The 17,514-nt window shown below is 40.8% G+C and overlaps 1 protein-coding gene across 2 annotated transcripts in view; it reads left to right on the forward strand.

The window, feature by feature from the left end:
* Positions 1 to 450: 450 nt before the first annotated feature.
* Positions 451 to 17,514, forward strand: part of LOC110704662 (DNA-directed RNA polymerase I subunit 1-like) — a 32,073-nt gene continuing 15,009 nt past the window's right edge. The window contains exons 1-8 of one of the 2 annotated variants that reach the window (XM_021882480.1): positions 451 to 783; positions 911 to 1,080; positions 1,955 to 2,114; positions 2,227 to 2,502; positions 4,246 to 4,467; positions 4,605 to 4,784; positions 4,956 to 5,118; positions 16,878 to 17,068. In XM_021882480.1, coding sequence (XP_021738172.1) covers positions 766 to 783; positions 911 to 1,080; positions 1,955 to 2,114; positions 2,227 to 2,502; positions 4,246 to 4,467; positions 4,605 to 4,784; positions 4,956 to 5,118; positions 16,878 to 17,068 — 1,380 coding nt within the window. In that variant the 5' untranslated portion in view covers positions 451 to 765. The remainder of the gene's footprint in view (positions 784 to 910; positions 1,081 to 1,954; positions 2,115 to 2,226; positions 2,503 to 4,245; positions 4,468 to 4,604; positions 4,785 to 4,955; positions 5,119 to 16,877; positions 17,069 to 17,514) is intronic. The other variant, XM_021882481.1, reaches the window with a different exon arrangement.

Raw genomic sequence — 17,514 nt, forward strand, 5'->3', positions numbered from 1 at the left:
ATGTGCGAATTTACAAAAATGCCCCTGGGTGTACCTAGAGAAAGGTACATTCGGGTGTACAGAACAGGGGCCCAAGATGTTGAGATATTTATCGGTTGTCTAGTATCAAGTATCCAAGCCATGACTATTAATGTAAATATACCTTCTTTTTTTTTTTCCTCATATATTAAGAAAATACACACATATTAAATATTTAATTATGAGCAGGAATTTGGAGATTACCTTTTAGAGGAGTATTTATATGAACGTCTAATGAATATATTCACTTTCATACTACATGTTCTTGAGATAGGAGATGACGATATCATAGTTGCATCTATTTTACAAGTTAGATTGTAATCAATTTGTTTTTATTTTTGGTGGTTTTTATTGTTACTATTTTTAATTTTATATTAAAGGCTATATGTATATATGTGCTCCGTATATTTTTGTAAAAAAAATCATATCCTTAATTAATAATTATAACTTGTGCATTAGCACGGTCACATTCTACTTTCAAAAATTCGAGAGCTACATAGCAAATCATGGCTGCTGCCTGACCCGATATTACAAATCCACCCATTAAACAAAACAAGCCCTTAAAAATTCTTTCACGGGCTAAAACCTCAACTCACTTCAATTCTTCCACTAAAACCCCGCCTTCATTTCTCTTCCTCCCTTTCTCCCTTCTCCCTTTCTCCCTTCTACCACCACCACTTCCACCACCACCTCCTCTTTTTCCCTCAATCAAACCCTTGCAAAATTTCTCAATCTAAACTTCACAATATGAATCAAACATCCGAGGTATTCCACTTCTTTCTTCAATACAATTATTGTTTGCTGATTATATATTTTGAATGTTTGAAAAACTCGGATAATTTTTGTGTTTTATGCTAATTTTGTTGAATTGCGGTTTTTGTTTTGTTTGTAGTCGGCGTCGGAGACGGTGGCGGCGGTGCATTTCGGTGTTATGACGGATGAAGAGATACGGAAGCTTAGCGTAGTCAAAATTACGAACCGTAATATATTGAATTTGGTTGGTCGACCCGAGCCGGGTGGTCTGTGTGATCCTGCTTTAGGTCCATCGGATGATCATAGTCTGTATGTTCCCTTAATTTTCCAAACCTTATTGTTGTTAGTTTTATCTAATTTGGCTTATTTTATTTTTTTTGGTTAAAAAAAAAACTACATGTATTTGTTGTATCTATAGACAAATGTATGTTGGTGAGTTACGAATTCGGATTATGGAATTGATGCTGGAAAGTTTATATTAAGTTTATATTCGGAGTATCTGTACACGGTTTTTGGGAAGAAAATGTTGTAATGGAAATAATGTAGAGGGAATTGGGGCGTGTGTTACGTTGTTGAATAAACGCGTTGAAAGAATGGCTTACCTTATGCTACGTAATTTGCACTATGTGTTGTCCTTGACTGTCTGTGTTTTGGGGCGTTTTGGATATGGGATGCTAACTATTTGTCAATTTTTGTGCTTAATATGGTAAAAGAAAATGGAAACTCCATTGGCATTTTATTTTAAAATGGACAATAAGAGAGTGAGATAAAAATATTTCTGAACTTTAATCAGCAATAATGGTTGGTGCCATACTGCTCTAAGAACTGTAGAATTGTGATCCAAAAAATCTCTCTCAACGGAAAGATTTGGCTTGTAATAACCCTTGTTTTCTGTCTTCTGTGTGTGTGTGTGTGTGTGTGTGTGTTGCGTGTGTCTGTGGCGTGTGCGTGCGTGCGCGTGCCGCGGCGCCTAAAACCCCTGTATTAGATTTATCGAACTCTTTTTTACCAGTAAGTAATTTTTTATTGGACATGATTAAGGGATAACTTCAATTGTGTAGGAGAGGAGGGAAGGAGATGCTTTACACTTGAGTTTATTTACTCCTTAATCATCTTCATGCTGATTATATTTCGTTATTTTGTTCAGATTGCTATCATATTAATAATCTGCATTTCTGTGCAGCTGCAAAACTTGTGGTCATCGTGCCTTCTATTGCCCTGGACATTGTGGTCATATAGATCTCGTGTCATTGGTTTATCACCCTTTATTGTTTGATATGCTCTACAGAATGCTGCAGAATACCTGTTTGGCTTGCTACCATTTTAAGGCACCTCCAGAGGAGGTAATTTCTATAATTGTGCAAATCTTGCCTTGACAAATTAACTTAAAATGTTTTTCTTTCCTTAGAGTTTCATGGTCATCTTATTTTATAATTTCGTATTTTTAAACTACAGGTTGAGATGTGCATCTGTAAATTGAACCTTATAACAAAGGGTGATATTGTTGGGGCCAGAGAGCTAGATTCTAATTCAAGTGGGTATCCTGATGACAGCTATAAAAGCCTTGGTGGGATTTTTGAGGGCCTTAAGCATCGTAACTTGACTTCTTTTCAGCTTACCGAAGCACTTTCAGTCTTGAAAAGTTTATTGAAGAAACGAAGTCCCAAATGTAATCATTGTGGTGCCAAGAATCCTCCCATTACTAAGCCTACATTTGGTTGGTTTCACATGGTAAATTAATTTATGTCCTTCAGCCCATTAAAAACTGCTTTTTTATCGCTATGGTTGTCTTACTAATTGTTTTGTATAGAAGCTACTTGGTGTTTGAAATGCTAATTTGCCCTTGCCACTACCACAATTTCTGAGAATATTGTCTATTCTTTTGAGCAATTAACTCTTTGCACTTATATAACAATCCTCTCTATTAGAACTCCTGTACTAGTGACTAGTGAGGTGACTTGTCACTTGTGGTATGGAATGTGCTCCATTGTCAGTCTACAAGTCTTTCGGTCTCCATAAGTCCACTTGCTCAAATAAAATGAGAAGGGTTATTAAGTAACAGTTTTGCATCGAGTTGATAAAATTTCAGACTGATTTCCATCCTTTAGGATTTACCATATCTCTTTTTTTATTACTATTACTGTGTGAATTAGGATATTAATCAAAATATTAAAATAAAACAAAGTAAATGAAAATAAAATAAATTTTAATAATTAGAAAACTAAAAATGAAAAGAAAGCGTTGAAATTATGAAATTAAGTTAAAAACCTGATAAAGCTGCAAAAATACTAAAATTAAAAGACAAATGATGGAAATAAGAGAAATCAAGGTTAAAACGAGAGAAATAATTGGAAAATAAACCGAAAGACTATCCTAAAAATACCCCTAAAAGTGACATAATTGTCACTTATCAATTACATCCTTTTCTAGTTGTTTTCTTCATATTTTGCCAAATAATTTCTATAATATAGATTATGCATGTGTTTGAATTTATTAATAGGTATAATTGCAAACTATTACTTTGATAATTTGGCACCAATTCCTGGATTTTTTCTATGCCATGTACACATTCGCCATGGAGAAATAGAAGATCATGTTGTGTTCGACACCATTTTCATTATTATGCTGGAAAACATAAAGAGTAATTTTAGTTAGTAATAACTGATTACTCCGAGAAACAATTGAATGTTTGAACATAGTTGGGTGCATTGCGTCCTATCTTGTATTCTGTACTGAGAGCATGCAGATTGAGTAGAGTCCTTGTGGACTTGTGATTTCTTATTGAAATTGTTTTCTTGTAAACATTTGTCTGTTTTACATTTTCTTTTTATTTTTTATTTTATTTATTTTTTTTTAATTTTTGTGTTTATTTTGCTTTTAAATTTCTGTTTAGTTCATCGGATTTAAAAAACTGAACATTAATTATTAGAGTATATCACCAAAAATTTACCTTTTAAAAAATATAACTATGCGTTTCAGCATTATATTGACACATTTGAGGTCTTATCATTATATAATTAATAATAGATCATGGTAGGTTTTACCAATTTATATCAAAATGGCAAAGCAACCAATTATAATGTATAAGTTTGTACCATAATTATAAGTCTGGTTAAGCAAACATTGAAGAGTATGATGAACAGTCAGGGTGGGAAGGGGTGTTTGTTGTGTTAGCAAAGAAAGTCTTCCGCTCAATAATCAATACCCCCCCTCCCTCTTTTGTGCGATTGTGAACTTCTGCTATCCTATTGAGCTTTAATGGTTAAAATGCGGGACTGTCATATTGCTGTTAACACCATGGAAATGTTAACAGAACAAAATCTATGTTAGTACTTTTAATGAGGAAAGTTTATTCTTGTAGCTTCATCATGGATGCATTAACTTTTTTCACAAAAATCTGATAATATAATGAGATTATTAATTTGATCTCTTTGATTTCTTCTTGATATGTATTTTCACTTTCTTATTTAAAAGGGTGGCTTGAATGATAGCAACATAAAAGCAAATATCATCAAAGGGCATAGGTTGGATGGACCTTTGGCTGAAGGAGATGATGATAATGCTTTATCTGAGGTAGAAAATGCTGAGGATCATGATGATGGAAAATTAGCATCGCATAAGCAAAGGAAAAAAAAAGATGACCTGCACCTAGAATTTATGAAGTGGAAAAAATCACGATCTCTTTTACCAACAGAAGTATGTTATTTTCCTTGTTCATATCATTAATCATTACCATTGATCCCATTTATCTCAAATCTTTTCCATTTTTATACTTTTGATGCAGTAGTTACTTGTATACTTAGAGAGACTGTAATTTCCTCCAATAATTGCAGGTTAGAGGAATATTAGAGCGTCTTTGGGAAAATGAGGCTCGATTTTGCTCGTTTGTTTGTGATATTCAGCAACATCAAGGATTTACATCTGAGAAGAAAGCTGCTTTTATGATGTTTTTCTTAAAAACTCTTCTAGTACCTCCATTGAAGTTTCGTCCGCCTTCTAAGGGAGGGGAATTAGTAAGTTTCAGCTGTATAGTCCCTTGCATTCATCTAATCTGGGGCAGTTTCATTGATTCTTAACCATGGTCAACTGACTTAGGAAGATTGCACTGGTTGTTCATCAATGTAAATTTTTTACCCTGGCTTTTATGCATGCACATCTATAAAGAGTTATAATTGTTTTTTTAGGTGATGGAGCATCCTCGGACAGTTTTATTGAGCAAGGTTTTGGAGTCTAATATATCCTTGGCAAATGCTTATGAGCAGCATGCTGAACATAACTTTATTCTTAGTAGGTGGATGAATCTTCAACAATCTATAAATGTTCTTTTCAATAGCAAGAGTGCAGCACGTGAGTCTGTATTTTTGTTTATTCACCTTTCTATGCATAATATATGACTCATGCTGTCATACATGTTGAAACACTTTGATATACCTTGTGTCTTACCTTACCATACAAGCTGCAGTCCATGATCCTCTGCTAATGAATGTTTGTCTAACCAAGGACTTGTTAGTCATGTTGTTATTTTTGGAATTGTAATAAAAGCTATTATTACGTCAATGGCCAATTAACAATCCAACGTTATATTATTATTTTGGGAATTCATATATCTCGATAAGGCCCACTTATGGGATTAAGGCTTCGATTAATTGATTGATATATATCGATAAGGTCTTTTAGCTAATGGAGAGGATCTTAATTTTATGTTTTACTGCAGTTGTTTGTTATTAACTTATAACCCTTTATGAGAAGTGTTTCGGGGTTTTCTGATGTCCTGCGGGAGAGTTACAATTCCGAGACTGGAACCGGACGCCTGTACCTGCAAAATAACGGAGACTCCTGTGAGCTCCGCCTCCAACGGTCAAGTTAGTACCTGATTAAGGAGTAATTAATGCGGAAATTAAAGTAATAAGGTCTCTCTAGGTGAGAGTGTTTAATGTAGGTAATCTGCTTTGTTAGCGAGATCAGCCGGTTATTAGTGTGTTCCGTAATGTTTCTGTCCTCCCCTTAATGAGGATTAAGGGAGGTATTTATAACCTTGGGAAACGTGCCCATCCTAGGTTTAGGTAAACCTAGGGCCGATTGGGCTTCCCTCGGAAGTTGGGCCTGGGTGGCCGGTTTCTCCATTAGGCATGGAGTATGCCACATGTCGTGACATAACAGGTCCAAGGTGGACGAATAAGCGCGTGCCACGTGGCAAGCCCTGACAGTTCCAACTAGGGGACACTTGGCAGGTCCTGATTGGCCCACGTGGCGCATTCCGATTGGTAGGAGCAAAATCCCCTAATCATTTGCCCCTCACAGGTGGCACGTGATTGGTCACGTGTTACCTGTGACAGGTGTCGCACTGTAACGGGCGACGGCCTGCTACAGGTGTCAGTCGGCGAATGGACGAGAGATTTTCCCGCCCAAATTTTGAATTCTGGAAGTGACCCTTCGCCTTCTCACTTCGCCTATATAAGGGAGAGTTGCCTTGAGTCATTTTCACACTTTGAGAACTATTTGAGAACATTCGGACCCCTGAACTTGCTCTGACATTTTGGACTTTTTCTGCCTACCGCCTGTTCTGACAAGCCGACTGCACCGGATTTCCAGAACTTCATCAACCGTCACTCGTTCAGGTAACTCAGTTCTCTTACTCTTAATTTTCTTTTTATTTTCTGAAATGGCACCACGGAAGTACACGACACGACCTAGGTTAGTGATCAGCCGGTCACCGGGGACGGCTGAATCTAGGACTAGGAGTGCCGCCTGCCCTTTTCCGGACCCATCTTTGCCCTTTATACAAAGTCCGACTGTATCTGTGTCTATGCAGAGCAGGATGGCCAGAACAAAAAAGACAGCTAGGATCTCAAATTCAGACGGCTCCTCCCACAGGGTGCCGATTAGTGAAACATCTGACCAGGCGCCAGATGTTGAAGTGAGACAAGGCGGCCTGGATGCCGGCATTTCTGTGGGGGGAGTCATAGTGACCCCTTCCAATTTAACAGTTAACAAATCTGCTCCTTTTCAAAGAGAGGAGGCGGGCCCCTCCGGGAGAGGGGAGGAGTCGTCCTCTTCAGACTCGTCCGAGGACGATTCCTCGTCAAGCTCTTCTGGCCATGCTTCTTTGGGTACAGAAGAGAAAAACAGCCGCCTGCAAGAGGCGAGACTTTCTCACACAGTTGAGAAGGGGGACAATTGGGCGGAACCATCCGCCTCTTACCGAGAGCTAAATACCCCCTACTACTGCACGGTACCTCGGGGCCGAATCACAGCCATGCAAGAGAAAGTGGAGAGCTTTATTGCAAACCACACCATGGGCCCCGACTTTCTAGTGTTTGTGCCGGATCCAGAAGACACAGTCGTCTGGCCGGCTGGTTCCAGTTATGATAGCGCATGCTTTGGCTGCTACGAGGCGGCCATCAAGGCAGGGCTGCGCTTCCCATTACATCCGGCTGTTCAGCGGATTTTGGATGGGTATGAGTTGGGGTTATGGCAGTTAGCCCCCCCAAACTCCTGGGTCAACGTACTCGGCTATGTGGCCGGGTGCGAACTGCACGGGGTGGAGCCGAGCTTCGAGGCTTTCGCCCATATGAACTATCTCAGCCGGACCCCTAAGACAGGCGGTACCGGCTGGTATCAATTAACAAGCCACAGGGGCTACCTCATGACGAGAGGTAAAGCAAACAAGTGGAAGGACTGGCGGAGCACCTTCCTCATCATTGAGAGTTCAGACATTGAGCTGAACAAGCGCTTCAATAGGTGGAACAGGAATCCGCCCCTTCTTGCAGGCGGCCGCAGCATGCCGCCTGTTCCCCCCAAGGCTAAGAAAGAGATCCTTGACAAAGGACTCTTTAAAGTAGAGTCTCAGGGGTACGAGAGCAAGTACCCCTGCACTGCGTCCCGAGCTTCAAGTGGCTCTATGACGAGTACTTTTTGGCCGCCTGTGGCCTCAGCAGTCGGTGCTCAAGAGGTAGTCGGCCTGTCGAATACTCTGTTGTTTCATACATTTGTTGTTTATCTTTTATTAACTTTGCCGTTTGTTTTTGCAGCTGACGCCATGAGCAAAATCACCGCCTCCAAGACTGCGGCGGCCATGTTGCGGGCCTCTATTATGCAACAAGCTTCAACCGACTCCCCCAAAAAGGGGGCACCCTTGGTGAGCTCCGAACCTTTCACCCTCTTTTTGGAGTGTTTATGCATATACTGACTTTTTTCTTCTGTTTTAGACGGGTGCTCCAAGAGCTTCATCTTCCCAACAGCCGGACCCCAAGGCCCGGAAGACGACTGTTGGGAGCTCTCCTGGTTCTGCCAGGAAACAGGTGGCGGCTGAGAAACAGCCGGCCACTTCTTCTAAAACTCCAACTGGGCCGCCTAAAGGTATGAAGTTGTCCTTGTAAATTTTAGACTTGCTCCCTTTGTTACTGAGTCTAATCCGTTTGTTTACGCTTGATGCAGCCGGCCCCCAGGAGCCTGACTTGGTAGACATGGCCAAGTCTATGATCAGGGCAGTTCCTCCAGCTGAAAGGGAGGCGGTCAGGGGTGTCGGCACCCTTGACCTTGACGGGATTGCAGGGGTCCTTGCTGAGGTATACTTAGCATATTTCTGAGTATTTAAATTTCTGGACGCCTGTTTTCTTTTTTGTTTGGAAACTGACGCCTGTTTTTTTTTTTTTGTACTTAGGCCCTGCTCCGAGTTAACGGCCTTCGCAAGCCGCTTGATCGGAAAAACAAAGAGGTAAAGGCTGCAAAAGCTATGGCCGCCTCTGACTGTGACAAGGCAATGTTTCAAATTGCCCAAAATGAAGTACTGACCATTGATATTCTTTATTATCAGGCGCAGGCTACCGCCGCTGTTCGGGCTCAGTTAGAGGCGGCCCAGAAGAAGAATGACGAGCTGGATGCGACCATCACAAATCTCCAGGCCGAGCTGAACCCTCTTCGCCTAAAAATGTACTCTTACGAAGCCATGGAGAAATCCTTGGCCAGCGTAAAAGAACGCCTGGTGAGCCAAGAGAAGAGTCTTACCAAGGAGCTCTCGGAAAAGGCCGAGCAAGAGAAGAAAGAGCTCGTCCGGGAGATGATGGAAGACTCCGCTCAAATCCAGCGCATGACCTGGGGCCGCCTCTTCCCCAGTGCCGACTTTGCCTCTTGGGAAAGAACGTACCGCTAGTGTTCGGAAACATATAATCAAGAGATCCTGGCGGCTGCTGAAGAAGAGGCGTTGGGAGAAGCGTTGGAGGAGGAGGAGGAGCCGGTTGTGGCGCTTGTGCCACTTGGGGGTAAGGCATCAAAAAAGGATGCAGCTGAAGCCGAGTCCAGCAAGAAGAGTGCTGACCAGGCGGCAGCTGCTAATACTGAACTGCCCCCTTCTTAAGCTTAATGTATTCTTTCCACGGCCTGCGTGCCGTTTGCTTTGTATTTACCCGGCCAGGGGGCCGGGGCTTTGAATATTTTGCTGGTCTTTAATGACCGGCTTATTTTTAATGAATTTTTGTTTGCTTCAAATTTGTCCAAGTATTCCATATCTAATATCCAATTGTTTACTAGACCGACTGTTGTACATGGCCGAACGTTGCAGACAGGTACGGATAGTTAGTACGCCGCCTATGCCCCTGGACGACTGGTTGTCTGTTTCCAGGATAGACGATCAGTCGGCCATTTATTCAATCGAACTATTTTGTCTGGATTCTTTTTAGGCAGGCGTGCCTGTCTTTTTGTAATTTTAACCAAGTTGGAAAGTGGTCCGACCAAGTAAATAGAGTATTACCTAGTCGCCAAGGAATTGAGTAGTAAAGATAACAAGCGGCGGGTACCGGTTGTTTCCCTTTATTGCCAATGTTGTTGGCTTTTAACTCATAATTTGTTAACCTAGCAAGAGTAGTGGTTGAGAGCCCCTGTTTGTTAAAAACAGGCGGACGACTCATACCTTTTAGGCTCCATACTAAGTTTGAGTGACTATTAAGTTAACATAGGGGTTACTTAGTCTTCGTCACAATCTAGATTGAGTAGTAGAGGTACCAGGCGGAGGAGGCCGGCTGATCCCCTTGATTTGCCAATGTTTGTTGGCTATTAACTCAATAGGTTACCTAGTAGGAATAGGGGTTTGAGTGCCCCTATTTGTTAAAAACAGGCGGACGACTCAAACCTTTTAGGTTCCATACCAAATTTGAGGGAGTGACTATGAGTTAACGTTGGAGTTACTCAGTCGCCGTCACTTTTGTTTGAGAAGTAGAGGTACCAGGCGGCGTAGGCCGGCTAGACCCCTTGATTCGCCAATGTTTGTTGGCTATTAACTCAATAGGTACCCCCTGCATTTATCCCAAGTAATACAAGCGGTCATCTGACTCAGATGTCAACTGCTACCACTGGTTTGGTTAGTGATAGAGTTATCCTTGTCTCAAAAACGGCTACGTGGTTGCCCTTGGGGACAGTCGTATTGGTGCCGTGTAATTAGTTTATAGAACAATGTTCCACCCAAAAGGGAGCTGCTCTCTGCGACGAATTTCATCCGGAGGGATGCCGTCGGACGCCTGCTACGATGTTGGGACAGGTCGTATTAGTTTTGTAGATTTGATCAAGGCTTGGCGCCTGGTCTGATCATTCGGCCTGTGGCCTTGGTAAGTTCTTGGTGAACGTAGGTGCTAAATAAAAGGAGGGTAGCCGCCTGTTAGGCACAGGGTCGGCCAGACCCTAATCTTTTTAGCTAAGTATTAGGGGGGTGGCTATGTGTTTGGAACCAGTCGGCCATCTTCTTATGAAGAGTAGCCGACTATAATCCCAGGCGACATGCCCCTATTGTGAGTGAAATACTCAATGGAGAGTAGCCGACTGTAAGGGTACAGACGGCATGCCCCTCTGAAGATAGAGTGTAAAACTCAATGGAGAGTAGCCGACTGTAAAGGTACAGACGGCATGCCCCTCGTAGTACAAAATTAAATAGTAAGTGCAAACTTTTATTAAGTAGCTCTTTACTTTACATCATTCAAAAGAAATATTTCTTAAGATTATCTACATTCCAAGTTCGAGGCAACGGTTGTCCGTCTGGTGTTTCCAGACGGTAGGTACCGTCCCTGACTTCCTCATAGATTCGGTAGGGTCCTTCCCAGTTGGGAGTTAGTTTTCCAGACTCATTAGCCCTACCAACTACTTCCATTTTTCTAAGTACAAAGTCCCCTACTTTGAGTGGACGCCTGTGTACTTTTTTGTTGTATGATCTAGTCATTCTTAGGCGATAGATCTCATGGCGCAAGACAGCATTGCCCCTCTTTTCAGGAAGTGAGTCTAATGCCAGGCGCATGGCTTCCCAGTTTGCCTCTTCGTCATATAGCATTACTCGAAGAGTCGGCTCGTAGTGTTCTATTGGAAGAACAGCTTCCGCACCGTAAGTTAGGAGGAATGGAGTTTCTCCAGTCGCCCCTTTTTCAGTCGTCCTAATGGCCCAGAGAACATGTGGTAGTTCATCCGCCCATAGGCCGCCTGCTCGTTCAATCTTTTTCTTGAGACCGTCTGAGATGATTTTATTAAAGGCTTCTACCTGGCCGTTTGCTTGTGGACGGCCGACAGATGCAAAGTAGTTTGCAATTCCTTGGTCACCCAACCAGCTTTTGAGAGCAGGCGTCTCAAATTGGGGACCATTATCAAAAACCATAGACATGGGAACCCCGAACCGAGTGATGACATTTTTCCAAATGAATGAAATTACATCTTTCGTCTTGATTCCCTTTACAGCCTCCGCCTCTACCCATTTAGTGAAGTAGTCGACGGCAACAAGTATGTACCTCCTTCCGCCTGTAGCAGGCGTATATGGACCCAGAATGTCCATGCCCCACTTAGCAAACGGTAGTGGGCTGTGAATGGTAGTGAGGTCAGTAGCCGGACGGTGAATTAGTTTGCCAAACCTTTGGCACTTGTCACATTTTTTCACCATTTCCATTGCATCTGTTTCCAAAGTAGGCCAAAAGTAGCCCTGCCGCCTTGCCCTTTGAGCAAGCGTCCTACCGCCTATATGAGAAGCACAGTAACCAGAGTGAAGATCGTCTAGTATCTCTCGTCCTTTTTCTGGAGTAACACACTTTAAGAAGGGTTGAAGGTACCCCCTCTTGTGAAGTTCTCCCTTTATCATTTCAAAACAGGAGGCTCGTTTTTTCAGTGCTGCCGCCTGTTGAGGATCATCCGGCAGTGTACTGTTTGTCAGATATGCCCTGATTGAATCCATCCAGGTTGAGCTTCTGTCTAGGATTCCAATAGGGTTTTCCTCGATGCTTCTCTTCTCCATTACTTCCCAAAAAACAGTTCGAGGAGTATCAGAGGAGGCGGATGATGTTAATTTTGACAGCGCATCCGCCTGGTTGTTTTCTGATCTCGGCACTTGGATCAGATGGAAATCCTCAAGGGAGCCGACTGCTTGTCGGACCGCCAGTAAATACTTGATCATGGCCGGATGGGTTGCTTCGTATTCGCCATTGTACTGACTCACTATCAATTGTGAATCGGAACAGACGTCTATTTTTCTTGCCCCTGCCGCCTTGCACATGCGGATCCCGGCTAGTAAAGCTTCATATTCTGCCTCATTGTTTGAAGCCTGAAAACTGAAGCGTAGAGCATACTCGTACCTGTCGCCCTCTGGCGACTGACATATGACGCCTGCTCCACAACCATTTGAAGTAGAGCTTCCGTCCACATATACCTTCCATACTTGGTCTGGAACTTGAGAGTCAGGAGGACGAGTCATCTCTACGATAAAGTCAGCAAAGGCTTGCCCCTTCACTGCTTTTCTAGGCTCGAAAGTAACTTCGAGGCTCTGTATTTCTATGGCCCATTTGATCATTCGGCCTGACGACTCCATGATGGTCAGCGGCCGCTTGATAGGTATTAAGGGAGGTATTTATAACCTTGGGAAACGTGCCCATCCTAGGTTTAGGTAAACCTAGGGCCGATTGTGCTTCCCTCGGAAGTTGGGCCTGGGTGGCCGGTTTCTCCATTAGGCATGGAGTATGCCACATGTCGTGACATAACAGGTCCAAGGTGGACGAATAAGCGCGTGCCACGTGGCAAGCCCTGACAGTTCCAACTAGGGGACACTTGGCAGGTCCTGATTGGCCCACGTGGCGCATTCCGATTGGTAGGAGCAAAATCCCCTAATCAAGAAGTACTTGAGCTGTTTTTTACTGTTCCTCAAAACTGAAGTCTTACAACCTTTTCTAGTTTCTACTGTGATATTGTTATAAAAAAAATCTAATTTATAAACTTCATTACAAGACATGCAAGGCATACCCAGGTGCATGTCCTGAGGTGTGCCAGTGCCATTACGTACATGAAGCATTATTTGTGAAATTTTTTTTAACACTATTAAAGAGTGTGAATCCTAAAACATAATCATTTTTTGGTATCTAGTACAAGTAGTTCAAAAAACACTTTTGAATTTTTCCTTAAAAGTGGATTCAGCAAATGATTTATTTTTGTATAGTTTAATCAATAAATATTGTTAGTATTGAAGGTATTCCTCAAGTTGGAAAAAAAAAAATGGTTCATTAAATAAAATGCAAAAACTTGTCATTGCCACTTTATGCCTCGCATGGCTACTAACCTAAGCAGATATGGTCATGAAAAAAAATAAAAATTAAAAAAGAATCTTAAGATAGAATAATTAAGAAAATCAAAACTGAAAGTATATCATATGGAACATAAGGAACAACAAATGAAGCAGTGTAATTAGAGGGACGAAATGAAGAAGTGTTATCAGCTAACAGGTAAGGATGAGCACTCAGTACTGTCAGGATAAAAAGTAACATATGCATTTTCCCCCTGGTGTGTACTAGGGGTGAGCACAACCGGGTACCCGGTCATATTCTCACTACCCGGATCCGGAACCGGTTATGACCGGGTTCCAAGAATTGGAACTGGTCCTGGAACCGGTTAATACCGGATCCAAGTTTCTTGGAATTGGTCCCGGAACCGGTTCCAAGACCGGGTACCCGGTTCTTATTCTTTAGTTTTATTGTTAATTTTTTTTTAGCTTGTAGAGAGGCATTAACCTCTCATCAACACTTCCCTCTTTATATCTTCAACAAAAAACTGCAGACCAACAAAGATTTACAGACAAAAACACATTTATTTCACCATTTTTGTAAAATTAAGCAAGAAACATTCACCACCCAAACGGCAAATTGCATTCACAACCACGTCGCAATTAAAAATGCCGACCAAGTTGATGCCAAGCCAAATGGCAAACTACTTACCTCGAAAAATACAACCAAACCCAGAAAAAACTTCGATTAGTTTGAGCAATTTAGTTCATCATGGCCTCATTGGTGAATAATTGAAGCAACTGATCTTTGCTTGAGGGTCGTTTAATGGTGGTCGGAGAACGAAAGAGAGGAATGAAGACTGAAGGAGGCGAGTGAGCGGCTGAGGAATTGGGGAACAAAAACCCTAAATGTTAATAACTTTTGAAATGTGAGTAAATGAGTTACTGAAATGTGAGGATTTGGGGAACGAAGACTGAATAGGGAAGGCTGGATATTGAAGCCAGTTGGGCTTGATCCTAATACCATTATCCAGTATAATTTGTTTTAAAGAAATTGTATAGTGTATATTAGTATAACTGTGTAATAGTATTGACATAAAAAAAAAAAAATCTGAACATTTACCGGGTACCCAGTGGGTACCGGGTCTGAAATTCCAGGACCCGGTCCCGGAACCGGTTACAACTGGGGCCGACATTTTGGACCCGGTCCCGGATCCGGTGAGACCAGTTCCGGGTCTGGACCCGACGGGTCTTAACTGGCTCCGGGTCCGGTACCGGGTACCCTGGGTCTTTGCTCACCCCTAGTGTGTACCAAAGTAATGTGTATCTTTGTGATTCCATGCTCCACTAATCATAAGTGTGTATATTGGATGGATTCCAAATTCTTATAGACTTTTCAAGTCTAAATATTATCTGAATATTATATTTTGGACACAAAATATTGAGTCCAAATGCAATTATTGTATTATCATTATTATATTATCAATAGGAAAATTGTCAAAAACAATCTTTTAAAGTGACTACTTTATCAAAAACAACCTTATAATTTTTTTTTTGGTTACTTCAGACCTAATTACAAAATTTATTTGTCAAAGACAACCTAAACCTACTTTCCGGCGTTGACCCTCTGATTTCCGGCATTGACCATAGTGTGCTTGTCACGTGACCCTTACTTTTGCTAACTGCACCCCTTCCCCCTCCTGCATCCTTTGTCTTCAACAAAGTTTCAAGGGTTAATTACTCCCAACAACTAATTGTTTCTACAATTTAAAGTCTTCAACCAAGTAATTCCTCAATTTCGAACCAGGTATTGTGCTTCTCCTTTTATGTATAGAAATTATTTTGAAAATTGGGTATTATTGAAAATTAAGTTTTTTTTCCCCAAATTTTTTCAAATTGATTTAATGCAGTAGCCATGGTTTATTTGAAGGATATCAAATGTGCTTTCTGGTCTCCTGAACCTCCTAGATGATGATGCAAGTTTCCTCTTCCCTTTGTTTTTAACCATGGTCGAAAACGTACAAAAAAAAAAAACCCTATAAAAGAGGAAAGTTTGTATGACTTGCATCAATAAATTCTTACGGTATTTGGGAAGTCTTCATTAATGCTTGTAAGATGAGTTGCAAAATGAATGACGAACACTAATTTTTGTCTCCAAATTGAGGGAGTTAAAGAACATGGGTTTTATGCGAGTGATTTGGAGGGAAAATGGGTACATTTTGGATAATAAGAGGTCATGTGACAAGCACACTATGGTCAATGCCGGAAATTAAAGGGTCAGCGCCGAAAAGTAGATTAAAGTTGTCTTTGGCAAAATAATTTTGTAATCAGGAGTAGATTAAAGTTGTCTTTGGCAAAATAATTTTGTAATCAGGTCTGTAGTAACAATTTTTTTTTTTATAAGGTTGTTTCTAACAAAGTGGTCGCTTTAAAAGGTTGTTTTTAACAATTTTTCCTTATCAATATTGATAGACCAAATGTAATCCGATCAAATACAAAGTGTTGGTCAACTTATTAACTTTCCTTTTGGGTCCAATACTTCAATTTAAGCCATTTTGGCCTAGTAGTAAATCCATAAGAACTTTGTGCTTAATTTGAAATGTCACTCACACAAACATGCACATATACTCTGATTACTCTCCCTCCCTCAGTCCACCTCTTAATTGCCTTTGCCAAGAGACATACTTTAAAAATCTATTTTCTGAAAATTAATAAGTCACAGGATTACAGGGACCTGAAGTTTCTGTGTTAATTATAAAGCATTCCTTTGACCTAAAAAGTAGTGTGAATTCATGATATACTTGTTTGAACATGTGTGTCAGTACTAGCATTTTGGTCTTTTAATCTAGAAAGACAGAGTTTATTCTAATTTTAGACAATCATGAATAGAAAGTGAGAAGTTGATTTAAGAACGAAAGGTGTAAATTACAAGCAGCTATCACAGAATATGAAGGCTATGCTAGTCTGAAGGGAGCAAAATGGACAATGTTATGGTGCGATTAGGGGCCCTAACTCTAATAGCCCTCCAAAAAGAATAAAATGGCCTCTATAACTTTCTTTGTGTGATAATATAATGAATTATGTTTTCCTTTTGAATTGGCTTATTTATCTTTCAAGCATATTGTTGAGATTATGAGCATTAAGATAAATTTTTACTTATGTAGTTGGATCTGCGTGTTGGTTATGAATTTATGATAGGTTTAGGAGGCATATGGGAAGAATTTTCACTGGATATCAGCATTCTTGACCATTTTAATGTAGTGTTTGGAATGAAATGGCATAATTGGAGTTGGTCCTCTGGTCAAGAGTTATTGTTTGATAGAGCATCTTTGTTGTTTCCATTCGATGCTATTCTGTAGGGGTCTGTGGCGTTATCTTGGAATTTTTGTGATGCATAACTTAATAGACACAAAATTTTCTCAGCTCTCCTAGGTATTCATGTATTTGTCCCTTGTAAAAAAGGTTGTGTAGTGTTTTGCTAGAGCATGTGTGAATTCATCTTGTTCATGTTAGAAATAAGAATGCAGCAAAATATTTCATCCCAACCAGGCTATTCTGACAGGAGCTGAATGTATGCCCATTTTGGTCTAAATAACAGGTCCTGGACAAAGAGAATTGGCTTCTGGGATATGTCAATCGCTGGAAAAAAAGGAGGGCTTGTTCCGGCAGAAGATGATGGGGAAACGAGTTAATTTTGCTTGTCGTTCTGTTATATCACCTGATCCATATCTAGCAGTCAATGAAATTGGCATTCCCCCGGTTTTTGCATTGAAGTTGACCTACCCTGAGGTGAGATTTGATCTTATCAATTACCATCATGCTGTTTCATGTTATCTTGAACATCTTGGTCTTTTCCTTCAAACTTATAATTGGCCTACTGATATTTTCTATTGGCTGGGGGCAAATGGTTTCCAGACTTGTCATTCTCTCTCTCTCTCTCTCTATACATGTGACAAGTTGACTTTTAATAAGTGTATTAGCTTGTTGCATGTAATAAGAAATGAAGTATGTTTTTTTACTTTATACATCCATTGTAGTATTGAAAGAAGATTATCATGGATAGTCATTTGCAGGTATCCTTTCTGACCATGTATTACACTCATTCTGATTATTTCTAGTAAGAAGTTCAGGAATAAATGGAAATAACTTTTCACCTAAGAGAACAAGTATTTCAAATGAGGAAAAACCATCAATTGGACTGTTATTCAATATAGATTTTTCCGAAATAGCTCCCA

Source organism: Chenopodium quinoa, unplaced genomic scaffold, assembly GCF_001683475.1.
Source record: "Chenopodium quinoa cultivar QQ74 unplaced genomic scaffold, ASM168347v1, whole genome shotgun sequence".
Classification (NCBI taxonomy): domain Eukaryota; kingdom Viridiplantae; phylum Streptophyta; class Magnoliopsida; order Caryophyllales; family Amaranthaceae; genus Chenopodium; species Chenopodium quinoa.